General features: G+C 55.6%; 2 protein-coding genes across 3 annotated transcripts in view; one reads left to right on the forward strand and one right to left on the reverse strand.

The window, feature by feature from the left end:
- The window catches only part of ABTB2 (ankyrin repeat and BTB domain containing 2), a 161,561-nt gene extending 148,502 nt beyond the window's left edge, over positions 1 to 13,059 (forward strand). The window contains exons 8-17 of the mRNA XM_079105683.1: positions 1,684 to 1,780; positions 2,173 to 2,308; positions 4,029 to 4,258; positions 5,559 to 5,737; positions 5,962 to 6,067; positions 6,211 to 6,313; positions 6,754 to 6,844; positions 10,782 to 10,850; positions 11,353 to 11,466; positions 12,849 to 13,059. Of these exons, the coding sequence (XP_078961809.1) occupies positions 1,684 to 1,780; positions 2,173 to 2,308; positions 4,029 to 4,258; positions 5,559 to 5,737; positions 5,962 to 6,067; positions 6,211 to 6,313; positions 6,754 to 6,844; positions 10,782 to 10,850; positions 11,353 to 11,466; positions 12,849 to 13,046 (1,323 nt within the window). The 3' untranslated portion in view covers positions 13,047 to 13,059. The remainder of the gene's footprint in view (positions 1 to 1,683; positions 1,781 to 2,172; positions 2,309 to 4,028; positions 4,259 to 5,558; positions 5,738 to 5,961; positions 6,068 to 6,210; positions 6,314 to 6,753; positions 6,845 to 10,781; positions 10,851 to 11,352; positions 11,467 to 12,848) is intronic.
- A 5,542-nt stretch (positions 13,060 to 18,601) lies between these two features.
- NAT10 (N-acetyltransferase 10) overlaps positions 18,602 to 21,339 on the reverse strand; it is a 38,185-nt gene continuing 35,447 nt past the window's right edge. For both annotated transcript variants that reach the window (XM_079105682.1, XM_079105681.1), the window contains exons 28-29: positions 21,030 to 21,113; positions 18,602 to 18,850 (exon numbers count right to left, since the gene is read on the reverse strand). In XM_079105682.1, the coding sequence (XP_078961808.1) occupies positions 18,739 to 18,850; positions 21,030 to 21,113 (196 nt within the window). In that variant the 3' untranslated portion in view covers positions 18,602 to 18,738. The remainder of the gene's footprint in view (positions 18,851 to 21,029; positions 21,114 to 21,339) is intronic.

A 21,339-nucleotide genomic window follows, 5' to 3' on the forward strand; every position in this document is an offset into this window, starting at 1 on the left:
AGCTCCTGCCAGGTGCACAGCATGCCCCTGCTTCCCAGGTGGGCATAGCCCCAGTCTCACCCCTAAGGGAGCTGTGAGCCAGACCTCAGAAACACTGTTTAAGGCCGGATCCCTGATCAACAGGGCAGAAACCCGCCCAGGATGCCTCAAGAAAGGAGTAGAAGGATACGTGTGGAATTGTGGGAAATGAGAACCAGACCCAAGCAGAACAGGGTCAGGCAGGGTCTCCTGCGTCCCAGCACGTGCTGGGGCTTCTGCAAGTCTGCTCAGTGTTCTCACCGCCGACCCCCTCTCTGACCCTTTGTGCTCTTCCCACTCCTGTATTCCACGGCAGAGCTGGCTGTCATGGTGTCCTTCCAGTTCTGCCCTCTCCCTGTGAATAGGCCTGGTCTGTTCCCAGTTCCTGAGAGGACAGCTGGCCCAGCTCAGCTGTCAAGCCAAGCTACATTGTTACCCTCCTTGGCCGGGGAAGCTCCCTGGCAAATATGGTGGGGTGCAGGTTCCAGGTGTGGAAGCTATGGGCAGGGCAGCTGGCACACTGGCCACACACCACTCAACTGCCAGGTCCTCAGCCTCAGGTCACTGGGGCTTGCAGGGTTTCCTAGCACTTCCTCATGGAAGTCCCTATAATGTTCTTATCCCCTGCTAGATTGGAAGTTCTGAGGGCACAGATGGTATCTTGGCTTATTTGTGTTTGTCAACCCAGCCCTGACCTTTAGTAGGGACTCAAAGTGGTCATTGCCTGGCTGGCTACCTCACCTGGCCTGCTCTGCAGTTACTGCCCTTATGAGCACCTGAGCAAAGGGCCTGTGGAATGTGCCCTGGGCTTGCCTGGACTGGTGCCCAGCTTCATCCTGTCAGGCAGGCCTTCGCCTCCACAGCCTCAGCCCTGACCCGGGCAGTGGAAAATGACAGATTTCTGACTGACCAGCCTCCAGCAGAGGGCCTCCCTGCCCCCACCCCATACCCTCCAGGGGATCTGGGTTTCAGCCTGGACACCTCCCTGCCTGAGGGCCAGGGCAGACCCAGCCCACCTGGAACTGCTTGGTATCTGTTAACCCTGCCCCACATGGCCCCTGGCTGGAGCAAGGAGAGGTCATTTGTTGTCCTGGACTGTGCGTGACATTCTGCCCAGCTTCCACACTTGCCAGCCTGGGGTACCTCTAAGAGCCTAAAAACCGCTAGTTATGGAGCCCATAGTGTGCTGGGCATCGCTTCACCACATCTTAGCAACACACAGCAGGCTTCTCCACCCACCTTGCAGGCAGGGAAGACTGAAGCTCAGGGTATTGGTGTTCCTGCCCCAGGTCACTCATGGGTCAGGGGCCAGCACTGCACCCCACTCTTTCTAAATGCTGCCCCCCAGGGCCTCAGTTTCCCCCTGAAGGTCCAGGGTGACACTTTCTACTCCGCCCATCTGTGTGAGTTCTTGGAAAGATAACTGAAGCATTTGGGAAAGCATTTGAAAAAGCGCAGTAACTCAGAGGTTCATAGCCCAGGTTCCCGGGGGTGGAGGTGGAGGGTCTATCCAGCGTTTCAGAGCCCTGAGGGTAGCCAGGAGTCCTCAGGTTTCCGTTCGGGATGAGCTGTGTCCTGAGCACAGGCCTGGGGAGAATCGACCCCTGGGCCCCCTCCACGCCTCCCCTGTGCACTGAGTGATGTCCTCCCTCTGTGCCCTGGCAGCTGCTGCTGGATGCTGGTGCCCACGTGGAGGGCTCGGCAGTGAACGGTGGCGAGGACAGCTACGCGGAGACACCCCTGCAGCTGGCCTCTGCGGCGGGTAGGTACCCCACTGCCCTGCCCAGCCAGGCCTCTCATTGCTGGGAGGCTCCATCTACCCTGTGCTAGCGCCAGGCTGGGCATGTGACCACACACGCCCTTTAGGGACCCTTGAAGTCCCTCCTTCTGGGCCACTGGGGGTTTCCCCTTGCCCCCATCCTTCGGCGTTCCTGCTGAGTGTGGCACCCAGACAGGGCGTGCAGGGGAGGTGGTGGCAGGACACAGCTGGCCTTCCTCCTGTCTCCCTCACCTGCCTCCATCTCCGCCACAGGCGGTGAGCATGGCTCCCCATGCCATATCCAGAGTTCACAGAGCCCCTCCCCCGCCCCTTGCCTCGGCACTCCTGGTCAGCCGCCACCTCACTGTCCCTGGCATGGGTCCCTTGTCTCCTAGGGAACTACGAGCTGGTCAGCTTGCTGCTGGGCCGAGGTGCTGACCCCCTCCTCAGCATGCTGGAGGCCAATGGCATGGCATCCTCCCTCCACGAGGACATGAACTGCTTCAGCCACTCAGCTGCCCACGGCCACAGGTACCTGCCCCCAGGGTGCCTGTACCACGTGACCTGGGGGTACTGAAATAACCACTCAGCAGCCTGGACTCCCCAGGGGCAGCAGGAGAGCAGCCTTTCCAGAAGCCAGGGTCTGTGTCATGAGAAATATGTGGATTCACAGGGGCCCGAGACATTGGAGGCCTGGGGACACTGGCGGTGGGTGGCTCACAGAGGCCCTAAAGTGGGGGTCCCAAGACTGGAACTGGGTCCCATTTTCCCATAAGACAGGTGGACTGCAGGGCCTGCTCAGGACCACTGAGCAGGTGGTGCTTGGTGGTGGCTGCAGGGTACCCTAGGGACTTTCACACAGTACACGGCTCACCACGTAGAGGCTTCTGGGCCTCTGCAGGAAGTCACATCCTGCTCCAGCTCCAGAAACGGCAGTGGAGCTGCCTGGGGTTTTAACAGAGCATCAGCAGGCTGAAGCTTCAGGCTGTGAGACAGTCCTGGGGAACCAGAGGTCATCAGAGGGCAGAGAAGGGGCCAGAAAAGAAGGGCTGGTGGGCAGGACAGCTACTTGCAGTTCTCAGGAACCTTCTCTCCACAAGACCTGTGTTCTGTCAGTGCCTGGCCCCATGGTGCTTGTCCTCTGTACCCACCCACCTCAGTCCACCTCCCCTTCAGGTCCCGTCCTGTCCCTCACTGCCATGGCCTCCCTGCCCCACTCTGCCCTGTGTCTGCCCCGCGGTGGCCTCTCCACCCTGTGTGCAGTTGTTTGCTCCTCTGTCTCTCTGGGACACAGGATCCTTGGGACAGACACTGGCCAGTTTGCCCTTACATGTCACTGCTTGGTGCAAACTAGAAGCTCTGTAAACTCCAGAGCTAACAAGTCACCAATGAGGAGCTACCTACAACCAGCTGGCCCTTTGGGGATGACCCTGGTCCTTGTAGGGGGCCTCTGTGCTGTGAGCTTGGGAGAGGTATGGAGGAGGCCCAGCCCCCAGGTGACGTTTGAGTCTGGCTGTGCTGTAACCACCCACCCGGAACTTCAGGCCACAGAAGGAGGCTGGGTCTGCACTGCTCCCAGTGTGGCCTTGAGCAAGATGTGGTCGTCACCTGTAAAGGGTGATGTCCAGGGATCTCTCAGGGCCCAATGCAGCAGTTCATGGGAAGGTGCTCTGCCAAGCCTCCCGTTGTACAGTTGTACGAATTCCACCCAGGACGGCATGGGGGCCAGTACTGCGTACACACGGTCCTACTCACTTCCTCTACTAACAGGAGAACAAATGAGGGCTGCCGAGGCACGTCCTGTTTCAGGCACTAGTACGTGTGCTGCTGTATAGGACTTGCTGCCACGTGTCCGGCCTGTGATGGCTTACCGTCAACCCCTGGAGAGGGTGATGCTGGTGCCCTGTCCTATAGGTGACAAAGCAGTCAGGGCTCAGTCAGCCTATGTGAGCTCCCACATCTAGGATGGCAGGGCCTGGTCAGCCTGAAGCCTCTGACACCTGAGTAATACCCAATATCAGAAGGGTAGAGTCCCTCACACCCTCCCTTGTCTCTGGCGGGTGCCTGGAGATGGGGGTTGCCAGCACCGCTGGGTCTTCTTGCCTGGAAAGGGAAGGGACTTATCCCTTTGAGCCCTCCGGTGCCCTGCAACAGCCCACCTGGGCCATAGGGCACTAGGAGGCAGTTCAGACGGGCACTGCCCGTCTGTGTAGGGGACCTTAGGTCTCATCCTTTGTCCCTTGGCCCACAGAAATGTCCTGAGGAAGCTCCTGACTCAGCCACAGCAGGCCAAAGCAGATGTGCTGTCCCTGGAGGAGATCCTGGCCGAGGGCGTGGAGGAAAGCGACACGGCGAGCCAGGGCAGTGGCAGTGAGGGGCCCGTGCGGCTGAGCCGAACACGCACGAAGGCCCTGCAGGAGGCCATGTACTACAGCGCTGAGCACGGCTATGTGGACATCACCATGGAGCTGAGGGCACTGGGTGAGGCCCGCACCTGCACACGGCACACACAGTCACCCTCGGGCCAGAGGGCCCAGACCGGTAGGGGTGGACTGAGGCCTCTGGGCAGCTGAGGGCAGGGCAGGGACTGGGGCATATCTGTGGCCTGACCAGGACAGGAGATGCCCTGGGCCTCAGATGCTCCTTGGCAGTGACAAGTCAGGAGGTCATGGCCCATGCCTTTTAGTGCCTCTGGTCACAGCCCAGGAACACAGCATGGGGAGCTTCTGAGATACCCCAAGGATTTATACACAGTGAATCACCAGGTCCTGTTGCTTGCCCAGCCTTTCACTCCTTGGGTCTACAAGTCTGAGGACTGTGTCCCCTCCAGGGCGGCTAGTCAGACAGACAGACTTGGGCCAGGTCCTAGGTTAGCCGCACACCATGCAATACCTGAGTCCCAGATGCCTCTCCCCCTGTGGCTTCAGTGCTGATGATCCTCAACTAAGAATGGGATGACGTCACCCAAAACAGAGGCACAGTGCCCACTGTGAGTGCTTGGTCCGTGACAACAATGTTGTTATTACCCAGGGCCACGACGCACAAACCCTCAGGGCTGGGCCAGAAAAGCAGTGAGGCGGGCTCTGCTGGAAACTGGGGACATCCCTCCTGCCCAGTCAGTACACCCAGCACGCTGACCCGCCCACCTCCTGGGGTCTCCGGGCAATGCCACTGGGCCTTTTTAATCCAGTCAGGCTGGGGGGTGAGAGGCTATCGCTCTAATTGCCAGGAATATGACTGTTTTTTGTCTTGAACTTCACGTAGCAGTTTTAAATTACTTGTGGCCCCGCTGACACACTCTGGGGAACTGGTAAACAGTCATTATACATCCTGGATGCACACTGACGTACCGTGACCTGGCTGCCGGGAACCCCTCTGTGATAGGATGGGGTTCACCTCAGGTTTCTGTACAGGATGGGGCCCTGTGCCCTTGAATGCCCTGCATATTTTCTGGGTATCCAAGTCCTCCTGGCCACCCCTCCAGCTTTAGTGGATCTTCCCCAGCAAATAATTCCAGGGGCCAACAAGCAATGGGGCAAAGAAATCCACAGGCTGGGTGATGGGTTTTTAGAGCTTGGGTCCCCTGCATGGGGCTGAAGCCATTCCTCCACCTCAGGTGAGGAGAACCTGAAATGACCCTCTGGCTGACCAGCAAGGAGGGTCGCTCAGCTCACAGGGATGGTGCAGGTGGCCAGGTGGGGCACCATGCTGACAGCCTGTCACAGGGTCTGTGCTGAAGTGCCTTGTGAGGTGAATGACGCCTCTCTCCCCTCCCCCGCAGGCGTCCCCTGGAAGCTGCACATTTGGATCGAGTCCCTGCGGACCTCCTTCTCCCAGTCGAGGTACTCGGTGGTGCAGAGTCTGCTGCGGGACTTCAGCTCCATCAAGGAGGAAGAATACAATGAGGAGCTGGTGACCGAGGGTTTGCAGCTCATGTTTGACATCCTCAAGACCAGCAAGGTGAGTGACCAAGCCACCAGCACCCCAACACCCAGACTGGTTCAGCCTGGCTGCAAGGGCAGAGGCCATGGATCTGTTGGGCTGGAGCCTGGCTGCTGGAGGGACAGGCATCTCTGGACAAGCCAGTTCCAGCAGGAACAAGACAGTGAACTCAAACAAGCTGACGTATCTGCAGCAGTAAGGAGGCAGCGGATGAGCTGAAGGGCCCTCTCTCCCTCCCACAGAACGACTCCGTCATCCAGCAGCTGGCCGCCATCTTCACGCACTGCTATGGCAGCAGCCCCATCCCCAGTATCCCAGAGATCCGGAAGACCCTGCCGGCCAGACTAGGTGAGGCCTGTCCCCTCTTCCTTTTTTCCCCCTACATATTAAGGTCCTGGCCTCAGTTCCTCTCCTTTGTGCCCCTCCCCAGCACACTTGGGACCCCTGGAGGTGGGCACCTCTGCCAACTTCCTGTCTTACCCTTTTCACAGACCCTCACTTTCTGAACAACAAGGAGATGTCAGATGTGACCTTCCTGGTGGAAGGAAAGCTGTTTTATGCACACAAAGTCCTGCTGGTGACAGCTTCTAACAGGTAGGCAGCCATGGGTAACAGCAGCAGCTAGTTTCAGATTCGAGGTGCTAGAGAAAAGCGGCCAGTACCCTGCAGCCTCCGCCCGTCACCGCAGAGTCCCGGTCCTCCCCCAGGGAGGCCGGAAGGAGGTTGGAGAGATGGTACAGTGGCACGGGGGTCCAGAGTGCAACAGGGGCGCTCGGGGGAGGGGCTGTCCTTTCTGGCCGAGTTGTTGCTTCTGGAATGAAGAGGCAGGGTTCCACCACAGTCGTCAGGCCAGCTGTCATCCCGGGATGATATAAAATGTCACTTGCCTCAAGTTATTTTGGGAACACAGCAGTCATTTTACAGAGCTTGCGTCTTCCAGTTGCTGGTCAGGTGACAGACGGTGCCTTCAGCACACGATGATGGAGTGAGAAGTCATGTTCAAGCCTTTCCTAGGTTCATCTTTTTTGCCCCAGGTTCAAGACACTAATGACCAATAAATCAGAACAAGATGGGGACAGCAGCAAAACCATCGAGATCAGCGACATGAAGTACCACATTTTTCAGGTGTGTGCCTCAGTGCTGTGCTCTTCTGGAAGGGGGTGCCTTCCCCTGCAGCCCCCCCTTGTCCATCTGGGCTTAGGTGCAGCTGCCAGTTGGCCTTGCTCTCCCACTGTCCCCGGTGCCCTCTGATTTGCTGAGTCAGTGGTCAGGTGAGAGTGTCCAGGTCTTCCCCTGTGCAGACACAGGCAGGCATCCAGTGTGGGGCTGTGGCTTCAGAGCCTGTCTCATGCATCCTGAGCTGGAAGCTCTGGACCAGGGGTCTGGGCTGTCTTCAGAAAGCCATATGCCACCAACATGGCGTATGGGCCTGTGTATCAGTGTGAGCTCCCAGCAAATTAGCATCCTTGAGAGCTTGCGGGAAACAGGCCTCCTGCTCCAGAGCCTGTACCTTCCCAAGATGCCCAGGTGGATCACTCACACAGTACAACTGTGGAAGGGCTGGTGTAGGTTGTACTCCTATCCCAAGCATCAAACCCCAGCCACCATGGCCACAAAGGAAAACAGGAGCTTGCCCTGGTAAGAGAGGATAAGTCTCAGGGCTTTGCAGGACATGAAAGGTTATGCAGCAAAACTCCAGGTTAGGCAGGGTCTGGAGGAGGAGCCCTGGCTGAGCTCCTATTGAGAAAGTGGCCACAGGATTCAGGGATAACTCTTCAGGTCCTGTTCCCACTGACCTTCCTCAACCAACCCAGAGACATCACCCAGGGGCTGCTAAGCCTGTCCTGGCACAGATGCCCTCCCAGGAGGGTTTGATCTAAGGAGAGAGTAAACAGAAAGCATAGCATTGCATGGACACACTGGGAGCACCACCAGAATGGCTTACTCCCTTTCCCAGCCTCCTTCAGTCACTTATTTAGTATTTATGGAGACTGCAGATAGTTAACAGACAAGAGCCACAGTCTCAGCAAGACAAGACATGAAATAGCATGACAGCTGAAGTGGGGGATGCTTGCGCTCTGGTGGTGCTGGAAATGGGCCTCTCCCCACGTTTGGGGGAGATGAGGGGCATTTCCTGAGGTCTCAAGGACCTGTGAGCAGGAGCTCCAGGAAGAGGGAACAGCACATGAGAAGTCCCAGAAGCCAGAGCCCATGGCATGTTCAACCCAGAACCACGAGGAGTAAGCCAGGGCATGAAGGGCTTGGACTTGAACCCAAGGACTCAGGCTTTACGCAGTGGAGGATGGGCTCCCACCACAGCACAGCCCTGGGGGACATAGGCGTACTGTTACCCCCTTTGGCAGATGAGGCAGAGAGGTTGAGTATTGGCTCAGGTTACACAGCTGGGAAGCCACAGAGCCAGGATTCTGACTCCGGACCTGTGCAGTGGTGGGGCGCGCATTTAGAAAGGTGAGGAAATGATCAAAGAGGGCACGACTCTCCCCAGGGTACCAGTTAGGAGCCGTGGAGGCCAGGCCAGTGCTGCTGGGCACCTGGAACACCAGGGAGAGGTGGAGGGCAGTGGACCAGAGAATGGATGGACTCAGTAACTGACGGGCTGGCGGGGAGCAGGGGAGCACCCCGGGGTCTGGCCCGAGAATGGTGGCGTCTCCTTTTCCCTGTTTCTCATCCCCTGTCACACTCACTGGGGCAGGGGCAGCTTCAGATACTTGTTTGGTCCAGAAACCCAAAGTCCAGGTGAGCTGGAGCACGCAGTGGAGTCGTAACAGAGGCGGTCCCGGAGCAAAGGCAGGGATTGGTGGAGAGTGGGGGCAGGGTGACCCTGCTGCTGCCCATCAAAGCTGCTTTGCTTACCTGCTGGGCCAAGGGAGGGCATCTGTGCCAGGACAGGCTTAGCAGCCGGGTTGGTTGAGGGGGTCAGTGGGAACCGGATCACCATTTGTGGTGCACAGGGGCATCGGAGGTTGGATGGTGGTTCAGGCCTGGCACTGGCCTTATTCCCTGGGGTCTATGGATACAGACTCTGCCCTTAGGAGTGGGTGGGCCTCAGAGGGGCCTCCAAACACCCACTTCTGATTTCCAGGTTCCCTTGGAGGGATCAGCCTAAAGCCACCAAGGCAGGAAGTTTCAGAGCAGCCCCAACTGCCTTGGCTCTCATAGCACTGAGGGAAGGAGGGAGGTCATCCTCTGTTTTCTGGAAGAAACAGACCTGAGCAATCTAAGCAACACTGTCTGATATGAAGATAATGGGAATCACATACTATAAATTAAAATATCCTAGTCAGATTAGGTGAGTGGGGTGCTTTGTGCCTGTTATCCCAGAAATTCAGGAGGCTGAGGCCAGAGGATCACAAATTCAAGATCAGCCTCACCACCTTGGTGAGATCCTTTATCTAAATAATAAAAGGGCTGGGGCTGTAGCTCAGTGGTAATGCATTTCTGATTCAATCCCCAGTACCTGCCACCCCGCCTCCAAAAAAAAAAAAACAAAAATGGTTAAATTAATTTTAGAAAATATTCTCAGTAATTATATACTACCAAGTTTTCAAAATCCAGTGTGTATTTACACAGCACAACTTAATCCAGACCAGTCACATCTCAAATGCTTAGAAGCCACATCGGATGGTACAGGTCTAGAGACTTGCCAAGACAGGTCACTGTCAGCTAAACCTAGGCCTTTGAAGGACAGCCCAGAAGGTTCCAACCCTGCCATTCTGACAGTTTCTGAGGTCCCATTCCTGTACTACAGTCTCCTGGTGGCCCACTCATGGCACAAGGAAAGCCTGCTGTCCCTCCACAGCTGGTCCTGCCTGTGGCATTTCCTCTGGCAGCCCTTTGGGAGGCAGGCGCCCCACCTGATGGGGGCTGCAAGGCTCCCAGTGAGCATTTCCGATTTGGCTTCTGAGGACCATGTGCGCTGGGGAGACCTCAGGGAGATGCATGCACTACTGATGACAGGGCCTTGCAGAATCAGCTCCCAGAAGCCAGCAGGAGGCGGCCTTGCAGGCTGTGGAGGGGAACACAAGCTGGCTGCTTAGATCCCCAACCCAGGCCCTTGCCAAGGGGCTGCGTGAGGCCATCCCTTGCAAAGAGTCCTGAAAGACGTGGCTTGTCCTGCTGGCACTGCCACTCAGCACAGAGGGCTGAGACATGCACCATCCCACGACAGACATTGGAAGCACAATTATGCGATGGCTACACAGGCCCCCTCCAGGCCCAGGAGGCTCACTTTCCTGGGGAGAGCCGGTGTCCCCCATGCAAGCTGCTGCTCTTCCCACCACTGGCCCTTCTCCCAGACCCTCTGGTGCCTCTTCAGCCTGACGGCCAGTCCTAACAGTGCCCAAGTGCTCTGGCTGGAGCCTGTTTACCAAGTCGCTTGCCAGTGCCCTTCTGGGGCTGTTTCTTCAGCCAACCAGAGAATTTGTTTTTCTTTTTCCAGCTGGGAACCTCACCAGGCTCCAGTGTGACGGCAGAGTTTGTAACTTAGATTTAAAAACTAAATATAGCTCCCCTTCCTGTAGCATGGCAGAGCATGCCCCCCTCCCCGATTCCTGAGCGCCCCAGGCAGAGAGGTGGGTTCCAGAGGTGTTTAGTGGAACAGACTTGCCAGGGTGGTCAGATATGACCCTCTGAGGGTGGACAGTTACAGTTGTCCCCTCAGAGACTCGCCTCCCTCCTGGCTCCACGTGTAGAATTTAAACAACACCAGCCAAGAGCAGTGTGGGGCCTGCTGGGATGGGCGGGCCCTGCTGTGGAGCCAGGAGGCCCAAGTGACTCAGTCAAGTCCTGTTCTCTGCAGGGCTCACAGGGTTGGCATGAGGCTGGAACGGGAAGCCCCCTGGGGACAGGAGCCCATCATCTGGGGAAGGTCTCAGGAGAGGGTCTGGAGAAAACAGCATTTGAGAGTCACTCTGAGCAGAGACAAAGTTAGGGGACTGCAGAGGGGCAGGCTGGGCCCAGGGGAGCACCGGTGTGGCACCCTGGGGGCTGGGCGTAGACCTGCACACTCTGCGTGGCTCTCACGAGGGCCTCTTCTGTGCAGATGATGATGCAGTACCTGTACTACGGAGGAACAGAGGCCATGGAAATCCCCACTGCCGACATCCTGGAGGTGAGCAGGGGACCAGCGTCCCGCATCCTGTCTGCATTTGTGCTCTCCAGCTCGAGACACCTGTCAGTCCCAGCCCCACTCTCAAAAGCAGAATTTGGAGGGGTGGGAGGAGAGGAAGGTGGCATCTGTGAGGACCTCATGGTTCCCTGTGGGCTCCTTCCTCTGTTCAGAGACTAGGAACTGAGTGCACCACTGAGCCCACTGGTTAAAGGACACATGGGGATGGGGCCTCTCACTCGCCTGGCACTGGTGGTCCAGGGGCCTGGCTCAGCAGCTCATGTAGATGAGGCACGTGACTCAGACCTGACATCGCTCATCACCCATTCTGTGCCTCCCACATTGTCCCCACTAATACCCAGATGACCTAGAGCAAATCCAGGCCATCACGTCTGGACCGAACAGCAAGGCTGGGCCTGGGTTTGGGAGGAAGCAGGGCGACTCTCTGATGCCCAGGCCACAGCCTGGTCACAAGTATCCAAAGCCTGCTTTTCCTCCCTTCCAGCTGCTGTCCGCCGCCAGCCTGTTCCAACTGGACGCCCTGCAGAGGCACTGCGAGATTCTGTGTTCACAGACCCTCAGCGTGGAGAGCGCCGTGAACACCTACAAATACGCCAAGGTGAGCACCGCAGCCACCTCCGACTCACACGCTACTCCACAGGCTCTGCTTTGTGGCCACACCATGCAAAGGGCAGTGGAGGGCGCTGGGGTGTTAGCAGCAATCCACTAAGTAGCCCGCGATCAACTGCCTGGCTGCCACCTGGCAGCTCGGGAGCTGGGCTTGCAAGCTGTGGCACAGTTTCACATTCCAGCGTGGCCCCGCCACGGAGCTCTGTGGACCAGGCAGGTAAAGTCTGTGTCAAATCAATTCCACAAGTGTTCAGGCGACTTCCTCCCCACACCCGTCTTCCGCATTCCAGCAGACAATACTGTCATCTGCTTGACTCAAAACCCATTATTTCTATTCGATTTTTTAAGATGTCCCACATCTGGGTCATCTACCCCTGATAGCCATCAGCAGTCTCTCTCATTCCCTCCCTCTCCTGTCCCCACCCTGCAAGTTCATCTCTGTCTCAGACAATTGCATTGGTCGCCTCCCCTCCTTCCTTGCCTTTCTTCTGCAGTCTACAAAGTTCTTTTGAAAGTCCAAAGACCACGTCACTCCCCTATTTGAGCCCTTCAAAGGTTTCCCAGTGCTTGCAAACTGAAGAGCCAACCCTCACCATGCTTGACAAGGTCCCAGGACCCCCGTCCCGCTTCCCCCTCACTTGGAACCACACCAGCCTGCCTTCTTAGTTTTCCCAGGTCTCCTGTGGCAATGATGCCCTCTTCCTGTAAAGCTGTTCCCAAGTTCAGCCCTTTGTCTGCATCAGCAGATGTCCTCAGGCCTCCCACAAGCCACCCCGTCACTCTACGTCAGTTTTTATCTCCTTCACAGCCTTGGGCACTGTCTGCAGTTACCTTATCTGGCTGATTCCTTGGATTTTGTCTCCCTCATACCAGAACATTAGCTTAAGAGCCTGGCAGAGACGTGACCTCAGCACCTACTGCCCAGTGCCTGGCCCAGAGCCAGCGGCTGGTGTGTTGAATTAGGTTATAAGCACCCACCAAGTGGGCACTCCTGTGCTAAGCCTCCTGCTGGAAACTGGACAGTCCCTTTTCTTAAGCAGCTTCCAAACCAGGGGGAATGACTGCCATTCAATAAGGTGTCATTCATGTGACATAGGCAAAGAAAATGACAGGGGCCATGGACAAGACTTCAGTAATAGTCTTGGTAGCACAGCTAGGACTTGAACCCCAATGGGACCTTCTTCCAGAAGGTGCTATGGAAGGGACTCATGGGGGAGGTGGCCTCAAGATGCAGACAGGGAACACCTCCCCTGGGGGCCAGGGCAGAGTTTAAGCTGGGCCTTGGCCCTGGGCGGGTGACATCGGGAGCGAGGGCGGGGAGCCAGCAGGCTGTGCGAGGACTGTGGCCTCACCCCTCCTGTCCGTCCGCAGATCCACAATGCCCCAGAACTGGCCCTGTTCTGCGAGGGCTTCTTCCTCAAGCACATGAAAGCCTTGCTGGAGCAGGATGCCTTCCGGCAGCTCATCTATGGCCGCAGCAGCAAAGTGCAGGGCCTGGACCCGCTGCAGGACCTGCAGAGCACCCTGGCCGAGCGTGTGCACTCTGTCTACGTCACTTCCCGGGTGTGAGGCAACACGGGGGAACAGCTGGCCTGCACCACCGGGGTGCAAAGAGGTGCCAGAAACAGTACCACCAGGGCCCCCGGAGAGCAGGCCTAGGCCCTATTGGAGCCAGGCTCCTGGGGCTGCTTCCCTGCCTTCCCCAGCACCCGCTCTGGTGTTGATATCCTTGGCAGCCTCGTCCCTCTACCCCAGCGCTAACCGTTTTACCAACCCGTGACAGGCAAAGGGGGGCGCGGCCCTTCTCTGCACATTTTTACCTTGAGGGCCTCCGGCACCCCCACCGCATGCCCTCTCCTCTCGTAGTTCAGGAGCAGTCCTGATCTACCCTGCTCCAAGCTCTGCCTGCCACTGGGCCTCCGTTCCAACCTCCCAGCTGGGGCTCTTGGGACCGTGGGCATCCTGATGAATGTATAGATACAACCCCTGAGCCCCAGGCCATTCAGTGCAAAAGCTGGTATTTGCCCAAATATCCAGGGGAAAGGCTGCCCAAATTCCCTTGCCTATCCTTCAGGCTGTGCCTTTGGAGGGCTTGGCGGGGTCCTGCTTTGAGTCTTCCATTTTCTATGGAGTCTGGGCCTCCGGAGGCCCTCACTTTAGGACTGCTAACTTGCAGTTCCAGCTCACGGCTTCTGAGGCCAGGGTGCTGGCAGTAGTGTCAGCTCCATGACCTCAGCTCTGGCTGCTGTTGTTAGGGTCCAAAGTAAGGGGATGGATTCAGGAACCTCAGGCCCAGACCTAGGCTGCCTGTTGGTCAGGCAGCACCTACTCCGCCTCCCTGGCTGAGCCTCTCAAATGAAAGGTTCCTTTAACTCAGGACTAAAGGGAGGGCCCACTTCTCACTGTGGCTCTTGGGCAAAAAGGACAGGGCAGCGGTGGAAGGGCTGGGAGAAGAGGCCCTTCAGGAGGTCCCCAGCACCTTCCCAGGCTTGGGCTCTCCTGGGGTAGAGGCAGTGGGCCCCACCGCCTGGCCTGTTTATGGACCAGACACTGGGGCAGCGTCGAAGACAGCTTGCTCGGGTGGAGCCTGCTGCACCTTAGAAACTATTTATTCATCAAAAGCCCCAGGCATTTTCAGGAGATGTCACTTGCTCACCCTGAAGAGGCCCGGGGCTTACAATCCTAGAAAATATTTTCAACTAGCTGCTTGAGCTGGATGTACAAAGGAATAGGTGTTATTTTATTGCTGTAATATTGTATGATACAGTAACTGTATATTAATGTCACTTATTGTAAATGTACCATGGTTTTATTAACAATAAATACTCATTAACAGGACTTCCAGCCTCACTGTTCCTGGCAGAGGGTTGCTCAGTCAGAACTAGGGAGGGGCCACAAGAGCAGGTCAAACACCCAGAACCGATTTCCTGGTCTCTCCGTGGGGAAAAAAATCCCCTTCCAAAGCGGTGCTGTGGCCACACTCACCTCCCCCCTGGACCTCTACCTTGCTCTGTCCCTCACGGGGGCTTGGTTTTCTTACCTGTAAAATGAGGCAGATGATGGTTTATTAAGCACAGATGTGCCATTAGACTGCCAGAAGCCAGGCTGAGGAATGGGAGCGCTGCAGGGCTTTCCTGACCTGAGCCCAGGCCCTTCCCTGGGAGGGATGAGGAGCTCATAGTTGCAGATGTGTGCGCACACCACACCTCCATGCAGGGGTGGCCTGATGACAAGTACCTGCCCCCGGGGTGAAGGCTGCAGCCTACAGGCTTCGCTCAGTAGACTGTCCGACTAAAGAGACCCTGGCAGACTGGAGGGAGCGTGGTAGGCCAGTGACTTGGGCCCAGGGTTTTCCCAAGACCTGTTGTAGTTTTACGCGCAAATTCCAGGCAGAAACCTTTTAGGATGCTCCTCGCCTAAAGCAGCAAGAACTCCTAAGGTCATTGGGAACCTGAATCAGGGTGGCTGTGGTTCGGTAACACACCAGGATTCAGAGTTGGGAACAGTGACCTCCAGCAGTCAGTCCCAGTCCCAGGAAAGGCCAGTTTCCCAGCTTTTCTGGGGTTGGGGCCAAGCAGGGTGGCTTGAGGCCCAGTCTGGGGCCCTGGACCCAGCAGGGTTAGGGAGCTCTGTACCACATTGACCACAGCGCCCTCTGGGGGCCACAGGGAGGAGGCACACAGCAGCACCACCTGGTACAGAAGCCCTGAAGGTGGCAGAGGGGGTGTTCTGGAGAGCCAGAGTGGCTACCTTCAAGAGTCCAACCTCCCACCCCAGCAGGACCTCAAAGGCAAGGTCTAGTTATGCTCTGGCTCCAGGTGTGGATCAGAGTGGTTCTCTTGGGAGAAGAGGGGTAGCGAGGCTAAAAGGACCCCTGAGCCTAGGTATACAGGAACACACTAACGTTTAAGACGGGAAAAAATTCACACATTCTTCCCAGGGGCTGGGAAGTATCTGATCACTTACCCGGCAGCTGGATTCCCTGTACTTCAAGGCCACTGTTCAGGATCATGGCGGGGATTTCTCAGCTGCCAGCTTCAGGCCACTAACAGCCAGAGTGGCTGCAGGGAGAGCAGAGCTCCTTCCAGGAGCCCGTGGGTTCTGGCTGAAAGCATCAGCTCAGTACAGGGAGTCGCTTTAGTACACGGCAGATGGGGCAGCGTTCGAGCAGCAGGGACCTGGGCATTCGCCCCAAGGGAGGCCCCTCTCCAGACACCATGGGTGCCAAAGTCGACCCTGGGCACCTTGGCTAACACTAAGACCGCCCTCCTCCCCGGCGGTGTGGCCTCCGGTACTTCACTTTGCTTTCTGCACGCTGCCTGTTAGCCCTCCCCAGCAGATGTCCCCCATGCCAGAGGCAGGATGGTCACCGCTTTCACCGAAGCCAGGAAGCCCAGGCCTTTCAAGCCCTTTGCAGAAACTGCACGTTTAACCAGTTGTTCAAGAGCATCCCTCCTCCCCAGTCTCAGACCCCAGGGCCTTCCTCCCAGCTATCCCAGGCTGCTCGCTATTTGTAAAGGCCTCAGATAATGAGCCTACATTTTCCCAAGGTGACGGTCACTTATTTGTCCCTCCCCCACCTCCTAGGCTCAGCAACCCCTTTGTGTCTCCTGGTCACTCCCGAGTCCCCTGGGACTGGCAGGACCAGATGAGCTGTGGAAGCCTGGAAGCAGGCTAGCAGCAGCCCCTCCTGGCTCGGGGTGGGGGAGGCTATTCAGGAATCCTTTGTTCAGGCTTCTCAGCCTCTTCCCTGTCCTCCTCCTCCTCGTGACAGCATTCAGAGATGGACTATCTGAATTCATTTTGCAAGCGATATCTCCCGCCACTGTAGAGCTTACAGATGTCACTCTGTCTAGGGGCCAGATGGTGAGGTCTGGGGGAGGCATGCCCTTTCAGGTTTGAAGAACTCAGGAGACCGGTTTAGGAACATTCCCTTTGCAAACAGAAGAGTCAGAATTCCATCCAGCTGGTGGGACACCGATTGCCTTTGTGTGCAGAGGGGAAGGCCATTTCAGAAGTTAGGTGCCTCTTCCCAAGACATGGAGCTATCACCCTGAACCAAAAGGTCCAGCAGCAAGGCGCACGCTCTGCTGTCCACGTGGACTCTTTCTAGCTCAGGATGGTTCAGAAAACAGACATTTGTCTTGGAGCCAACATGTGGCTGAGCAGCTCCCCCAGTAGAGCTGGACAGTGGCACTTTGCTGTGCCAGTTATACTGTGCTGAGCTCGTCCGTCTACTCCCCCACCTGCTCCTCAGCTGGGAGGTGGTTCTAGCACTACCCCTCACACGTGGCACACGGACCTGGAGCGCGGGCAGTGAGGTCACATGCCTGGCTTGGTCCACTTTATTTCTTACAGTTCTGATGGTTGAGAAGTCTGGGTTGAGGGGCCGCATCTGGTGAGTGCCTGCTTGCTGTAGAGACCCAACGGTCTGAGGAAGAACAGGGCATCACATGGCAAGGGGCCTCATCCAGGGACAAGCTGGCTTTTGTAACAGACCCACTCTTGAGATAACCCCTTTATCCACGAGTAGATTAATTCCTTCACCGGGGCAGAGCCCTCCAGACTGAACCTGCTCTTTACAATACCACCTCTTCCACACCTCACAATGGGGATTAAAACTGCTACGCAAGTTTTGGTGTGAACACTTGAACCTTCAGTGCCCAAGGTCTCCATGAGGGTCAGGGCAGCATTTATGGGCACCTGGCTCAAAGCCTCTCTCACTGTGTACCCAGAGCAGAGCCAGCTGACAGGCTATGGAGCTAGAGACACTGAACAAGGGCCTCCTTACCTGGCAGATGATGTGCTTGGTAACTTAAACCATCCTGTGACCACCCAGTGCTCAGACACTGCTTTGGGGTCACTCTAAGGCAGGCAGGCTCGGGCACCTACCTGAGAAAACGGATGAAGCATCTTCTTGGCTCCTCTGAGCAGACCTTCCTGAAGACCCAACACAAGGTCTGCAGCAGGAAACAGCAGATCTGGGAAACAAAGGCCCCCTCACCCAGGCCCTGGACTGTCCCAGAGAGGAGTCACAGCAGTCCTAAGGACAGGCACAGAACCTTGCACTTCTCCCACCAGGAGTCATCTCAGGGGTCCTGAATTTAGCATCCTTACGGCCAGCCACCATTCTTCCATTAGACTTCTCCCAGCCCAGGTCATGTCCAGAGCTGAGCAAGGAAGTCTGGACTCGGCCTAGACAACTAACTTGCACCACTGAGGTGACCATGTAAACCAGATGTACATCAGGGAATGTGTGAATACACCAGATAATTTACGTCCCCAAACAGGATGGGCCAGAAAACTTAACAGGAGCTAGGAAGCAAAGAGGCGCATCTAGCCAACTCCTGCCCCACGCCACCATTTTCTGAACCTGCCTATTCTCCCACAGGCTCCTGGGCTGGGAGCTCTAGCATGCTGCCTACTACCCTTGGCCTTGATACCAAACCCTCCAAATTCTACCCAGCAGCCAGGATGCACCAGAAGAAACAGGGCAACAAGCAATTTCAGAGACATGGATTTCAGAAGTACTCACAGGCAGAGTCTTGCCAGGATGTTATTTATTAAAAAATGGATTCTCTCTCCCTCCTCCCCTCACCCTGCCAGCAAAAGGGCCTTTCCCAACATTTTTCCCAAATGATGGTACTGAGAATTAGATATCACATCCTACTTAAATTAAGGGCGCAGGCTTTTCTGAGACACTGAGGGCAGCGGGCCCAGGCCAGGAGTGGAATAGGATGTGGCATTCACAAACTCTGGTGCATACAACAGCGACCAGCCACACCCCACTGAGTGCACAAGAGTCCATTTCTCCAGGCCTCAGGGCACTGGGACAAGTCCAAGATGAAACCCAGCAGTCAGCATCCTCCTGAGCATCACCAGAAAGCTTGTACTTAAGGGCCTGGGAAGGGACAGCAGCATGGCTTTCCCACACACGGGAAACCAGACTAAGAAGCTGGCCACAGTGAAATCCAAACCTATGGGAAAGGAGGGCCCAGGAATGAGGCTGGGAGAGACACCTCTGGTGATGCTGGAGGTGGCCCAGCCACCAAGCTTGAAGCAGAACCATTTGGGAGTCACTTGGCCTTCAGTCAGGTGGGGCCCACAGATGGGCACAATCAGGCCCACAGACTGACTCACAGCCAACCTGTGCATTTGCTGGGCCTGTGTGATTTCTAATCGTCCCAGCTGCCACCTAGAGATGGCCAGGAAGTCAGGGCCCCTCCTCACAGGAGGCCACTGAAACCCACGTTTTTCTTCACTATTTCTTCCGCTTCAGTGTCATATCTCTTTTGTTCTTTATATCTCTGTTTTTCTTCAACTTCTTGTTCTGTTTAGGTTCCTGTTTGGTTTCCAACTTCCTTTTCTTGTCACTGGAGGAAAAAACACACCAGAAATAGAGAGAAACAATGAAGTAGCACAGACCTGAAACACCTCAGTCTGCTTTGCTTTGTCTAAAAAAAATAGTCTCTGCCATCTGCAACTGACACAGGAACACCCAGACAGGCAAAATGTTCTCTGCTATCCCCTGGAGAGGCAGGCATTGTGCCGGGGCCCAGGATATGCCACCATACCCCAGCGCCTGCCCCAACTGAGGCTCGAGTCTGCATCTTAACACCAGAACTCAAGATTTTCTTCGGGGTGCCTCGCCTCCTCTCCAAGCCCTCACCTCAAGAAACACCTAAGGTGCCACAAAGGAGACTCCCTCCTGCCATTCGAGTTACCATGGAAACCAGACAGATCATCCCCATGATCCCAAAGACAGTTCTTAACACAAAGTACGAGTCTCCAAGGAAAACCTGCCATCATTTCTGATGTGCTGTTACTCTGGGTTTTCTTCTACTTAAGAAAAATAAAAAAGAACTACTGGGCTCCACCTGGCAACTGGCCCCTGGATGCCTCACTTAAAACAGCACAGGATCCCTCAAGCCAACAGTTGCCCTCCAGGGAAGGAGGCAGAAGATCCTCTCCTGGCATTTGGCCCTGGGAATAAATACTCCCTCTGAGGACAGTAAGCAGTTCAGTTCAGACACCATTAACACTACATGAAGTCCATGGTTCCCCCTTTCAAAATGCTTCTGACTCTTTTTTCTTTTTGTAGTGCTAGGAACTGAAGCCAGAGACTCATGCACACTGGGCAAGTGCTCTACCACCAAGCTCTACCCCTAGCCCCCAAATACAAACTCTTAAAGGAAGCGCCATTGGTAACCTTGGCAATGCCAAGAATTCACCCTTGCTGGGTATGGTGGTGCACACCTGTAATCCCAGTGGTTTGGGAGGCTGAGAACTTAGGGAAAATCCCAAGTTCAAGGCCAGCCTCAGCAACTTAGTGAGGTCCTAAGCAACTCAGCAAGGCCCATCTCAAAACAAAATACAAAAAAAGGTCAGGAATGTAGCTTAACGGTGAAATGCCCCTGGGTTAAATCTCTAGTGATGAGGGGGAGGGGGGGGGGGGAAGGAATTCACCCTCCCCACTGACCCCAAACCAGCAGTTCCAGTCTCATCTGGCGAGAGCAGAGGCGGCCTCATGCTATTCCTAAGGGAAACTTGGAAGAAGGTTCCAGGTCAAGAATGCATGCTATCCATGGTAAACACGTACTTGGCAGATGAACCCTGGAGTGAAGGTTTTCAAGAGCAACTAGGGACCACTGGGAAAGTCTAGAGCTCAGAACTGTTTTCATAAGAACATCATTTGCCTTTTTTGTTTCATTCTCACACAAATGTTGTTGGCAGAGGGCAGGAGACACGAGAGCCCAACAGAGTAAATGCAAAAGCAGCTCTCTACTAAGCCAGATGCTAAACCCGAGATGGAACAGCATCGCTGTTAGGTGTCACTGCTAGGCCCCAATTGGCTTCACAGATTTTGGTGGAAGAAAAAAATTTTTCAAAGCAAGAAACCACAATGAGGGTTGGGAGTATAGCTCAGTGGTAGAACACTTGCCTAGCATGTGCAAGGTCCTGGGTTCAATCCCAGCACAAAAATACGAAAAACAAGAAACCTATAATGAGTCTACTGTTAATTTCAAATCAATAGACATTTTTTAAATTTCTCAGTTTTTAATTCTTAGCATGAGAAGCAGCAGCCAATATGACCCACATAAGCAAAGGTTCTCACTTAAAGATAAAAAGGAACTCTAAGACCCAAATTTTGAGAACTGCTAGTTTAGAGGAAGGATGGGCAGCAGCTAAAGCTTGGGTTTTGCAATGGACACACCTGGTCCCAACTCTCGCTCTGGACCTCACTAGCTGGGTGCCTCCTGGGAAGTGAGCCACACACAGACTTCGTTACTGCATCGTTACAGCAACGATGGTAATGAAACAGCCCTCGAGCCACTGTTCTGAGGCAGTGGCACTGAAGCCTCGTTGCCTTCGGCCAGCGGCAGTTTGATCCCCAGTGTACACAAGGAGTGAAGAGACACAGGCCAGAGACAGCTCTGTGCAAAGGTGGCCCCAGCAGACTCTCAGCAGGAAGGTCAAGCCATGACTTCTCTCAAAGCATTTATGCCAGGCTCCTGTCAGGGGTCAGGTGTGGGTGGGAGTTCCGGCCCTCACCTTTTCAGGCTGACGATGGAAGCATTCTGCCCAGCTTTGTTCAAAACTTCATTCCACTCTTCGTCGTCCCCACGGATTACGTACCTACAAAAGAGGGGAAATGTCGAAACCTGGAGGGGAGAGGACCGCTTAAAAGAAAAGAGGTCAGGGACGACAGTCTCAGACAGCTCCTGCCGTGAAAGCCCGATGAGCCGCGTTAAGGTTTGAAGATCAGAGAGAAGGGGACAGGCACGTGGCTGGGCTGAGATGTGTAGCTTCGCTCCACGGGACAGAAGTGTCATAGCAACGGGGCTGGCAAGGGCTGCCAGCA

Source organism: Sciurus vulgaris (assembly GCF_902686455.1).
Source record: "Sciurus vulgaris genome assembly, chromosome: 11".
Lineage (NCBI taxonomy): Eukaryota > Metazoa > Chordata > Mammalia > Rodentia > Sciuridae > Sciurus > Sciurus vulgaris.